The sequence below is a fragment of the Ipomoea triloba genome, chromosome 10, assembly GCF_003576645.1.
Source record: "Ipomoea triloba cultivar NCNSP0323 chromosome 10, ASM357664v1".
NCBI lineage: Eukaryota > Viridiplantae > Streptophyta > Magnoliopsida > Solanales > Convolvulaceae > Ipomoea > Ipomoea triloba.
The window spans coordinates 15,592,618-15,605,565 of record NC_044925.1 but is presented as its reverse complement, the minus strand read 5'-3'; the positions used below and the strand labels follow the sequence as shown (position 1 = coordinate 15,605,565).

General features: G+C 39.8%; 1 protein-coding gene across 1 annotated transcript; it reads right to left on the bottom strand.

Moving 5' to 3' along the window:
• Nucleotides 1-1,552: 1,552 nt before the first annotated feature.
• LOC116033196 lies at nucleotides 1,553-2,461 on the bottom strand. Its single transcript, XM_031275954.1, has 2 exons — nucleotides 2,206-2,461; nucleotides 1,553-1,818 (listed from the first exon to the last, which is right to left on the bottom strand). Exons 1-2 carry the CDS (start codon nucleotides 2,459-2,461, stop codon nucleotides 1,553-1,555), a joined length of 522 nt encoding a protein of 173 aa, XP_031131814.1.
• Between the last annotated feature and the right edge of the window lie 10,487 nt (nucleotides 2,462-12,948).

Here is a 12,948-nt window from a genome sequence, read left to right as displayed (position 1 = left end):
AGACCTAAATGCCGAGCAGTGTCCTGGTGGCAGTGACTTCGGGAGTTGGAAGGCAAATCCAGCCGTTCAAAAGCGCTCGCCATCGGCGGCTCTCCCCGGTCAGCGGGGCGCGGGGCCAAGGATCCGTTCAACCGGGAGAGTGCTGGGCGTCGCGCGGGAATCGGCTCGTGCAAACTGGACGACACTGAACGCCTCTCAGAGTGAGCTCTTCTCAGCCCGGGAGTAGCCGTCGCGGTAGCCTCAATCGAAGTAGTCTCAGGTTGAGGGACCTGGGGCTGAACGGGCGTCATCGGCTGGAACGGAAAAGGCTGAGCGAACGGTTGTGCGTAAAAACGCGGTGAATTAGGCCACCACTACATGTTCGGGTCCACCGGGTATGCCGGGTACTGATAGGGGACCGGCCCGACGGGGATAGGAAGTGCATGTGGCTGATGGATAACGTTAACTGGGTCGAGGGTCGGTGCCCTTGCCATGTTGTTCGGCTCTTCGCGGGAACTGAGTTGAGACCGAAGGTCTGATGGTGCCTCCTGCTCCGGGTTGGCAGCGGCGAAGTTGTCCATGTATGGGTACATGGTCAGAGACCGAAAAGTGAAATTAAGTGATCGGCTTAGATTATTTGGTCCCCACGGATGGCGCCAAAATGATAAAGTAATATACAGAGGTACGAATTAAATACTCTATATTAATACACAAACGGGTACAAATCGGAATACCCTATCTAAAATCGTTCTACGTGACAGTGGGTTAGAGGTTCTGGGTCTTCTTTGACTATCTTTTAGATGGAACAGCCAAAAAGTCCCAGTGCCAGCATTAAATGCGCTTTTTATACCTGCCACTAGGGATAGGTTCTGGGCTGGCGGCATGTTCTACGCGTGTCAGTCATGCACCGGCCCTTACCGCGGCCCACCGGGTGAAGGCCAAGTGTCAACCCCGAACTGGTTGAGGTTGAGACGAATGAGATTCAGTCCCAGGTCGAGACGCCTGCCTACTAAGGTTGCCCCTAAGGTCGGGCAAGAACCCCTACCCGACTTAACTAGGCCGAGAGGGTAGTCAAGCTCATACAGGATAATAGACCGGTTGGTTAGGTTTAGACCGATACTGATATTAAGGCCAGTAGAACCTACCGGGCTGCGTAGATCGGGATTTTATCCTTATCAGTAACAATGTCACAATGGTCGATAACTAAAAGTAAAATTTTCTTGCATATAGTAGTAACAGATCTCTTTTTGGCATTGTGAAAATTTCTTGTAACCTTATATTTTTTAGGACTTTGCTACACAATCCTACATTTACCACTCACACAAACTTGAAATTTGAAATTAAAAAAAAACGAAGGAAAAATTAATTACACAAATTAAAAATAGCCAAATCAAAGATGACTAAAATTGTATGATTTTTGTATATGGTGATGATGGGAGCTATTGTATTGTATTCAAAATACTCAATCGTAACTGTACAGATTGACATATGTATATATACTAAAGGAATCCCATATATATTGGGATAGAGACTTATAACATGAATCAACTTCATAGAGTCCTAATACTCCCCCTTAAGCAAAGGGTATATCAATAACCTGAAGCTTGTTTCTCAGAAAAGCAAACCTGGGTCCCGTAAGAGGCTTGGTAAAGATGTCAGCAAGTTGATCCTTTGTAGAAATAAAATTCACCTGAATGTCTCCTGAAGCAACTTTGTCCCTCACAAAATGATAGTCTATTTCCACATACTTTGTACGAGCATGGAAATTTGGATTGACACACATGTAGGTAGCACAAAGGTTGTCACACCAGAGCTTGGGAACCGGAATATTGGGAGCACCTATCTCATGCAGCAAGGAGAGAATTTAGACCACCTCAACACAGACATCAGCTATAGCCTTGTACTCAGCCTCAGTTGATGACCTAGCAACAGTTCTCTATTTCTTGCACACCCAGGACACGAGATTCGTTCCAAGGAATACATCATAGCCACTAGTGGACTTTCTGTCTTTAGGACAGCCAGGCCAGTCAGAATCAGAAAACGCATGCAGTTCAACGGAAGCAGACTTACGCAGTCGCATGCTCATAGAAAGTGTGCCCTTGACATACCTTAACACACGTTTCAAGTGCTCCTAGTGCGTGGTAGTGGGGGCATGCATGTCCTGGCAGGGAAGATTAACTGCAAAAGATAAGTCAGGCCTCGTGACAGTCAAGTATTGCAACGCACCTGCCAGGCTCCTATACCTAGTGGGATCATCATAGAGGTCTGTACTGATAGATGAGGATCTCAAAACAGATAGAGGAGTAGCAAGAGGCTTGCAATTTGTCATACCAACACGTTTGAGAATATCATTCATGTATTTACGCTGCGAAAGGATAAGACCATCAACACACTTAACAGTTTCAATCCCAAGAAAAAAACCAGGCTCTCTAAGATCACGAATCTTGAAGGCATTAGACAGCTTGGAGAGCAGATTTTCCATCACAGCCTAATTGTTACCCATAACAAGGATATCATCCACATAAACCAGTAAGTAAACAATAGTAGAGGCTTGAGAAAAATAAAACAGCGAAACGTCAGTCTTAGAGGCCCGAAAACCTACAAACAACAAAAAAGCATGCAGACGATTGAACCAAGCCCTCTGTGTAATACCCCGTATTTTCCTAACATTATTATTTTATCCTAAGGCGTTGACATTCATGAGTTATGATTCATAGATATTCAGAATAATTTTTTTGCTAGTTAGAATAGTTGTTAATAAGCTGCGATCGTACGTACCGGTCACGAACAGTAAATTTTTTTATGAATTTTGTTCGGACCCGATTGTCCTAGGAAATGAATTATTAGGAACCATACTATTATTCTTGAATTTCCTATTTAGTTAAATTAGCCCGTAGCAATGAAAATTTATTTTAATCGTAGTATCGCTATATTTCGCGGTGTACCGAACCTAGCCCGATTTTGAGTTTTAGTCTGGGATAAATTTTTGGTTTCAAAATTCTTCCTATTTAAATTATTTTTCACCGAAACTTTATCTGTTTGGACCACAACTGATAAGTTGGGAGATTTTTATTTTTGGAACCACAAGATTTTGACAAGTGTCACTTTCTCTATCACATTTTTCCATCCATATTTTATTATTATATATATATTTGGATAAACATCCATATTTTATTATTATTATTAATATTATTATTATATATGTGAATGGATAATAATCCATATATTTTATTATTATTATTATTATTATTATTATTATTATATATATGATATTACGTGTATATATATATATATATATATATATATATATATATATATATATATATATATATATATATATATATATATAAGAGATAAGAATGAAGATCATTCTTCATTTCTTCATTCCCATTCCCATTTCGTGAAGAGAGAAAGAGAGAGAGAGAGAGAGAGAAGCAAAGTTTCAAGCTCCAATCGCAATTTGTTCGGTAAATTTCAATTTTAATCGGTTAAAAGTTATGTTTTTACTCCTAGTTCAAAGTTTTGGGTAGAATTTTGTTGAACCATATTTGTATTACCGTGTTTTATCTTAGGGTTTTAAGGTGAAATTGGGGAAAATCAGCTCCAAAAGTCTTCTACTAGACTAGTAACCCCGGTTGAGGTAAGGAATCCCTTAAGTTGGTTTAGTCACTTGAAATTGGATAATTGATTGTTTGGTTGAAATATGATGAGATCTAAGTAAAATTGTTATGTACATGTGGTATGTATAATATATATGTAATTGTATTTTACATAATATATATGTACAAAATGTTGTGTTGGTAAGTTCTCATTAATAGTGTTGTTGAAGTTATGAATATGGATGTTGGCAAATGGATTATGATATGGTGGTTCTTGGATGATTTATAGCTTATGAGTATATTAACGATGGATTTAAGGGGTACTTAAAGTTTAATGGTGATTTATGGGCAATAACGAATTTTGTTAATTAAGGATGGTGGATTAAGGTAATGACTTGATTAAGCTTAAGTGTGATGATTAGTTATTAATGGTGTTAATTTGTTTTCTATTATAATGATTGGTTGGTAATGATTGGATTATTATTGAATTATTATTGGTGATTAAAGGATGATTAGGGGTTGATGGTGACGGAGATATAATTAATGAGGGGTTATTAATGGATTGATGATAACTATTATTGATAATAGTGGATTATGGGTTGCTAATTGAAGATTATGGATTAATGAGTATTATGAGTTAATGGTAGCTAGTTGATTAATGATGATGATGATAACGAAATGGTGATGATGAGTTGATTGAGTAACGATGTCATGATCATGGACTATGGTGATACTTAAGTTGTTGGAGTTTATTTTAATGGTAATGAAGTTTATGGGTTTTAGACGATAATGGTGGAATAGTGGGTTCATTATAATGATTAAGTGGTAACGGTGATGCTAATGATAGATTGATAATGACGTGATGGGTAAATGATCTAATGGATGATGAAGAATGATAATTGGGTTATTATTTTAAGAACTTGGAAGTGATTTTTTTGATTTAGAGATTGTTAGTGTTACTTGAGGATTTAAAATATCTCTTTGGTAAAGATATTATGGGTTAGAGGAATATTAAGTAGTAATGATATTATGATATATATATTCAGGAAAGTGTTATATGGAAAGATTGAGATAAAGATCGTATATGGTGAATCTTGAGGAAATAAGTATTGAACGATTTTGGATTATGGATAGGCAAAGACTTTACCGATTGGAAAGTTATATATATATGGATGTGCGATATCCTCAAGTTATGATCTAATGGTGTTGATCATGGTGGGAGTTGTTGATTACGATAGTGGTAAGAATAACTATCTATTATTAGTTAATGGTGGAATCATGATTATGGATTACCGATGATGATTGGATTGTAAGATGGACTGAAGTTCATGATAAGGAATAAGTATTGGGAATGGATATATGTAGTGTTAGTAGAATATATAAGTATCCGATGAGTCATTAGCTTGTGTTTAGTATTTTCTCAACTGTATTTTCTTCCAAATTTTGCTCGTACTTGAACTATGCTTGAAAAGCCTTTGGGCCTGTAAAAACGTTTCTGAAAACTTACGTTGAAGAACGTATGCTATTTTGGTACCCAGGTTGTCAAAACCTTATTTTTAAAGGAAAATAACATTTTTAGTGAGTATGTACCTCACTTGATTGATGAGAAAATGATTTTAAAATGAATAAAACCTTAGTTTCAAGAAGTTACGAGGACCTTGTTGTCTTGTTTTACCTCGGGCTATAATTACCGAAGGTTGTCATTGAAATATGTACGGTTGTATTCGTAATTTGGCGAAGTCTATTCGCCGAGTCTCTACGTCACTCATGTATGGCTAGACTGTGGGGGTGTGCACACTTAAGCGTATTGACTCTGTCGTCTCCGGGTTGGTGTCATTTTAATGGACCTAGGCGGGGCCACACTAGGGGCCATTCTAATGAACCTTCGTCCAAGGGACCGAGAAGAGAATTTGGGTAATGAACGCAAGCCCAAGTTCCAGGTTCAATCGGTCAACGACAAGGAATATTCAACATTTCCTATAAGGCCTCATACTTTGAAATGAAACTAAGTCGAGTTTTCTATAAGGCCTCATACTTTGAAATGAAACTAAGTCGAGTTTTAATAAAGGCCTCATACTTTGAAATGAAACTAAGTCGAGTTTTAATATGTAATCTGAGTAATCTGATCCTATTTTGCATTCTGGAAATGAATATCGTGTATTCTGGTCTGGTCTGGGAACTGGTGTGTGGGGAATGCACTTGCGGTGCACTTGGGCGGTATAATGTGTCCCGCCCAGGGACTCCATACGTGTATGGCAGAAGAGAGTAGCGGTGTGTGGCGTGCCGTGGGGGAACTCCGTTCCCTTCGTGCGGTACAGGGTGGCGGGGCATGGCGTTCCGCCATGTTGTTCAGTTGGAGGAGGCGGGCAGGTGTGGCGGTGTAGAGCACTCCGCCGGTCTGTTCCGTTGGTTCTTTCTGGGTTCTGTTTCCAGTAGCTATTTTATTGATCTGCTGCTTGGTTGTTTCAACTTTTGTTCTGGTTTTGTTGGAGTATTTTGTTGGGGTATTTTACCATGTCTTGAGTATTTATTCACTTCTCTTGGTTCATTATATGAGTCTATTTGGTTGGTTGAATCCTTGATTGTACTATCTGGGAGTTGGTTTGTGTTCATATCTGAGATGAACACTCTGAGTGATGGTTCTTGGGCTGAGTTTGAGTATGAGTATGGAGTGGTGGATCTTTGAGTATCTCTTGGGCTGTTTGAGGATGAACTAACTGTGGAACTAACTTTGGACTTCGGTCCCTGTGATTGGGTTTTTACCCCTGTGATTGGACTTCGGTCCCTGTGATTGGACTTTGGTCCCTGTGATTGGACTTCGGTCCCTGTGATTGGGTTTTTACCCCTGTGATTGGACTTCGGTCCCTGTGATTGGACTTCTGTCCCTGTGATTGGGTTTTTACCCCTGTGCAACTGACTTCTAACTTTCGGGCTTGGTGTTTGGTGTGGAGAATTGGTACTTGGGTTGGAAGTTGAGGTTCTTGGTGCTTATCCTTGGGTTGAGGTCCGTTTGGTTCTTTGTTGACTCTTGAGTTGTAGTGTATCTTGTTGATTATTGGTTATTCTTGGATATATTCTAGTTTGGTTGTTTCTTATGAGTATTCGGTTGAGTTGTGATTCGGTTGGACGTTGGAATCGATGAGAAGTCTTGGTTTATATATTCTTTCAGCGTGTTGTTGTTGAGTATCTGGTTTTAAACGTGAACAGTTCGTTGGTGTGTATATTCTATATGGGTGTGTAAACCTTTTTACAAACTTATATATATCTATACTTCCTTGCGGGTGTGAATGGTGGTTGCTTAGCAGTCTTTTGCTAATGGTTTCTTGTATGTTTTCCAGGTATGCAATAAGTCTAAGCGTGAGCGCGATAGAGATATATCCGTATGAGGCGGCTTAGACTAGTTTATTATGTTTTAGACTTATGTTTTGGGCCTGTGCGCCAGTATGAGATTCTATATACTCTTGTTTAGATTTTTGGATGTTTCGGATATGCTTGAGGATTTATATCTATGCAGTTCAGTTCTTTTGGTTAGCCTGTGCATCTAGGCCGTGTTTTCTTACCTAGATGTGGCATGATGCCCCTTAGGTTTTAATTCGCTTCCGCTATGTTATGTTTTATAGTTGAGATAGGCAGCTTTTGTGTTAAGTTTTAGCCATCTCAGCTCGTGAAAAAGTTGGGGTGTCACAACCTTGTTGTCTTGTTTTACCTCGGGCTATAATTACCGAAGGTTGTCATTGAAATATGTACGGTTGTATTCGTACTTTGGCAAAGTCTATTCGCCGAGTCTCTACGTCACTCATTTATGGCTAGACTGTGGGGGTGCGCACACTTAAGCGTATTGACTCTGTCGTCTCCGGGTTGGTGTCATTTTAATGGACCTAGGCGGGGCCACACTAGGGGCCATTCTAATGAACCTTCGTCCAAGGGACCGAGAAGAGAATTTGGGTAATGACCGCAAGCCCAAGTTCCAGGTTCAATCGGTCAACGACAAGGAATATTCAACATTTCCTATAAGGCCTCATACTTTGAAATGAAACTAAGTCGAGTTTTAATAAGTAATGGTTGCATCAATGTCTATGATGAGATGTGTGATACTAGTTCCGAGAACTAAACGATTGATGTCTGACAAATGGGATATTGTGAAGATGTCAAGTATGGTTGTGAAAATTCACGCGTGTAGTGTGAATATGATGAACCTTATACTTATTTTTATATTATGGTCAATTTGCTTGATATGATCGAGCACTGAAGTGTGCTGTTGAACTCTCTTTTGAGATGAAAATGATGAAATTCCTGGAAATGAGAAGCTTTACAAATTCGTCTGAAAGACGTGGAAATGATTTTGAGCGGCAGTTATGCCATTATTCTTATTTGAGAAAAGCTTTACATGATTTAACGTATATACGCTACTATACTATCTGTTGTGAATCATTTGGTTGCAGGTAGATTTTCAAATCATGGGTAAAACCTTTACAAGCTTTCAAACTATTATATTTTCAAACCTTTGTCTACTTTTAAGTGACAACGGATCCCCTTACTTAGCCGTCGTGCTAACTACACTTCGATGTGTTTTCCTTATCAGATGCAGTGTAGCGTGGGCCCTTGTAGCCCGATGAGCTCTGAATAGGATGGAGGTACAGGTTGAGGTCTACTCTATCCTAGAATAGACACCTTGGAAGGGTTATTTCCATATGTATTAAGTTTGATGTTGATGTTGTATATTGATGTTGTAAGTTTAGCCTGTGCACTTAGAGTGGAGTTTGTCGAGAGGTGATAGAATTCACTCTAGGTGTGGCGGTAGCACCCAGTTTTCTGGTGATAAGATGTAAGCTTCCGCGATGTATTATTTGGAATTTTGTAATAAATCCAGGATGAGAAAATTGGGGTGTTACACTCGGAGCCTGCTTTAAACCATATAGGGACCGCTTAAGCAAACAAGCATGATCAGGGAACTGAGAATCAATATAACCTGGAGGCTGACGCATATAAACAGTTTCACTCAAGTTGCCATTCAAGAATGCATTATGAACATCCAACTGCCTCACTGACCAGCCAGAGGAAAGAGCAAGGGAAAGAAGCAACTAGACTTTAGTGGGCTTAACTACTGGACTGATCGTGTCAAAGAAATCTTGACCAGGTACCTGATTGAACCCCTTAGCGACTAACCTAGCTTTGTGCCTCTCAATCGAGCCATTAGCTTTCATCTAGGTACAGAAGACCCACTTACAGCCAATGACGTTCATAGCAGAACTAGAAGGAACCAGGCACTATGTCTGATTCTGCAAGAGAGCATTGAACTCTTGATCCATCGCTTCCTACCATTGAGGGAACTTAACCGCCTGCGCGTAACAAGTCGGATCAGGAGTAGAGACCTGCACAGTTAAACCTGCAACTGGAGCAACAAATCAACTCCTTGTAGCCATTGAATGTGTCCGCTCTGTGGGACGAGTGGTACGACGACGAGGACGACCTCGAGTGCGTTTATGAGCAGCCATAGCAAGAGGTGAAGAATGCACCAGAGGAGAAGCAATTGTGGGGGAAATAATCGCCTCAACCCAAGGAGTTGGCACAGAGACTAAAGAAGCCTGCAAAACAGTCTTAGCAGTAAAGGGAAACACACCCTCATCAAATCGAACAAGACGACACACAAAAATCTTATTAGTCTGCAAGTCCATGCACCTATAGCCCCTAAAAGACTCAGGATATCTTAGGAAAACACAAGGGGAAGAGCGATAGGATAGCCTATGACGATTATACAGCCGCAAATGAGGATAACATAAACAGCCAAACACACAGTGAAAAGAATAAGAAGGCGGAGATTTGTGCAACAAAAGATGAGGACTAGAATTCTGTAGAGTAGAGACGGCATTTTGTTAATAAGAAAGACAGCAGACTCAAAAGCAAAATGCCAAAAACGAGAAGGCACTGAAGCACGAGCCATAAGTGCAAGACTAGTTTCAACCACATGCCTATGCTTTCTTTCCACATGACCATTTTGTTCGTGTGTGTAAGCACAAGATTGCCTGTGATTAATACCAAGTTGCATAAAGACAGAATGCAATTTCTTATACTCAGCCCCTAAGCCAGACTGAATAGCTTTAATCTTGCAATTAAAAAATGCTCAACAAGGCAACGGAAATGCTCAAAGACAGAGTATATATCAGACTTTAATTTCATTGGGAAATACCAGGTAAAACGAGAATAGACATCTGTAAACAATACAAAATAATGATAACCATCAGAGGATAACACAAGAACAGGTCCCCAACTGTTAGTATAAACTAAATCAAGTACATTCGAACTAACATACTTAACCCGTGGCAATAGGAAACGCGTAGATTTGCCCAGTTGACACTCAGAACATAAACTAGAAACATATTTATTTGACTCACTAACCGAACAAGACTGTAGGACACGACCAAGAACACGCTAATGTGGATGACCCAAACAATCGTGCCACGTAGAAACCGAAGCACGAGCAGTGAGAAAAGCAGAAGGAGAGACAATAGGAACCAGCAAGGTATAGAGCCCACCAGAACTATTGCCTCGTAGAAGGATTTCTTGGGTTTGAATATCCTTCACAACCAAAAAACGAAGGGCGAAACTCAAAAAAGACCTTAATATCTGTCGCAAAACGTTGAACAGACAATAAAGAAGTAGATAAAGAAGGAACATGCAAAATATGAGATAAACGAAGAGTCCAAGAGGAAGCAGATAGGAAAGCATGGCCAACATTACTATGAGATAATTGCGTACCGTCATTGACACGAAGAGTGTCACCACTAGTATAAGGTTCTGAATTAGAAAGGGCAGCTATATCGGGCGTGGCATGATGAGTCACACCTGTGTCAGGAAACCAAGTGTGACCGGGCGAACGAAAATAAGATAAAGCAGAGTGACTAAAATTCCAACAGATTTGGCATTGAGTCTGCCCAGACCAACTCCGGCCACGCCCCCTGCCATTGCCGCGCTGCTATCGACCGGAGCCACCACGCGACGATCGACCACCACGACCACCACGCTGCTGTGAGCTAGAACTAGACTGGTCGGACCTAGCGCCATAACCACAGCCGCACTGTCCTCCTCGCTGAACAGCAAATGCCGCCGCTGGTTGCTTACCAGTCACCGCAAACTCATCGCCGGTGATGAACTCCTGGGACCCGAGAAAGTCCGCAAGCTCCTGGAGCGTGACAGGTCGACCACGAATCGCCAAGGAGGCTGTAATCCCATGGAACTCAGGCCTTAGACCCTGGAAGACGTATAGATTCTATTCTTCAAGCGAGACTGCCCAGCCGACGAGAGAGAGATTTTCAACGACAAGCCGGGTGCGACTCAGGTAATCTACTATGGACGAATCACCTTGGTGAAGCCCATGAAGCTAACTGAGAAGATGAAGCTGCCGGGAGTGAGAAGCCGAAGCCAGCGACTGCTCGATAGCCTCCCATAGCTCATGGGACGTCCGGCAACCAACAGTAAGCGACATCACTTCCTCCAATAGCGAAGACACTAGCAGCGACAAGAGAGCTTGATCATGGCGAACCTAAGCCGCGTACTCCGGATTCGGCAAATGAGGCACACCTTCGGCCACCGGCGGAAGCAACGCAGGTGGAGAGGGAATATAACCATCAACTAATCCAATCAAGTCATGACCGCAAAGAAACGGTATCACTTGCGTACGCCAAAACAAAAAATTCTGGTGGGTGAGCTTAATGCTAATGAAGTGGTGGGCAGAAGAAAGCGAGGATACGGTAGACAAAACCGTAGAGCCCGTAGCTACATCTGAAACAGTCCGTTCTGAAGAATTAACAGAGTCGTCGGGATCAGCTATGGGATCTGAAGGAAAACCCTAGCTTTGATACCAGATGAGAGCTATTGTATTGTATTCAAAATACTCAATCGTAACTGTACAAATGACATAGATATATATACTAAAGGAATCCCAGATATACTGGGATAGAGACTTATAACATGACTCATCTTCATAGAGTCCTAATAGTGAGAAGCATGCATGTCCTGATTTTTTATATCACTTTACTAGAGTCTTAATAGTCAATTTTTTTTTAGATATCCTTAGGCACTGGTTGAGGGTTCCCTCGTCAAGAAAAACAAAATGCTTTTAGATTAATTTAAAATATATTATGAAAATAATAATATGATGTAATAACCACATGATTTTTCTTAAATTAACTAATAACCACATATTACATTATTATTAGTATAACTCTTGGTAAAATTTTTAATTAATCAATTAAATTATATTCTATAATATAGGTTTTAATTTTTAAAAATTGATTGAGTGCAGGGAAGTGTATTCACTAACTTGAACAATGGCATGCCCCTGTTGTAGTTTAAAATGCATGTCATATTCCACTACATATGGAAGATAAAACAGAAAACAGCATCTCTTTTGAAAATGCATTTAAAAATAAATTACAGGAATCACATGGAAATTGTATTGTTCGCTAGGTTTCACATAATCGAAAAATCATAAACGCATGAAACGAAATGCATGGGAAAATCTGTGAGTGAGATTAAGTGTTGCAAATTATATTGTAGATCATGAATAAATATGATTTTTAATATATTAAAGGTGTTAGGAATATAGCGAAATAATGCGGAAGCGAATAATCGAAAATTGAGAATTATAGAAGTTAAATAATAAGGAAATAATAGAAATGACAAATGAATTAATTAAATAAGAAACTATAATATATATATATATATATATATATATATATATATTGAACTCTTAATTAAAAGAGTAGAAAAGGAAATATATATATATATATATATATATATATATATATATATATATATATATATATATATATATATATATTATATGTATATAAAGACACGTGAGAGTGAAAGAAAGAAAGAAAGAATTACAATTGAATTGATGTTTGATGATTGAGTGAATAACAAAGCAAATGCAAAGGTAATTTATAGAATTCACAAATAGAGAGAAATGCGGCAATGAGTGAAGCTCCATGAAGCTCGGCCAACGTGCAAGAAAGAAGACCAACAACGTGCAAGGGGGAGCCGGTTGTGTAGAATGAAGAATTCACGGATTTGAGCCACATCATCTCAACAATCTCCACCTTGGTTCAAATTCAATGTGAAAATTAACAACTGGATCAACTAACCAAACTCAAGCACTGCATGAACTTAGCAACTGTAAGAAGCTTGGTAAGCAACAAACCACTTGGACGAGTTGACACAGGAAATAGCCTCAGAATAACGAGATGGATCACCATCAAACTCCTGTGTAACTGAAAGTGCATAAGCAACCAAGTGAGTTTCATCATCACTAGTGGCATACTTAGCAGGTTTTTTAATTGTCTTCCTAGGGCGATCTTGAGCGATAGAA

What these genes read in the sequence shown, in the direction of transcription:
- LOC116033196 (XM_031275954.1), bottom strand. Translation starts at nt 2,461, where the DNA reads ATGGAAAATCTGCTCTCCAAGCTGTCTAATGCCTTCAAGATTCGTGAT. An exon ending in TAGGTATAGGAGCCTGGCAG is followed by an intron (nt 1,819 to 2,205) that starts GTGCGTTGCAAT and finishes TGCATGAGATAG; the next exon opens with GTGCTCCCAATATTCCGGTT.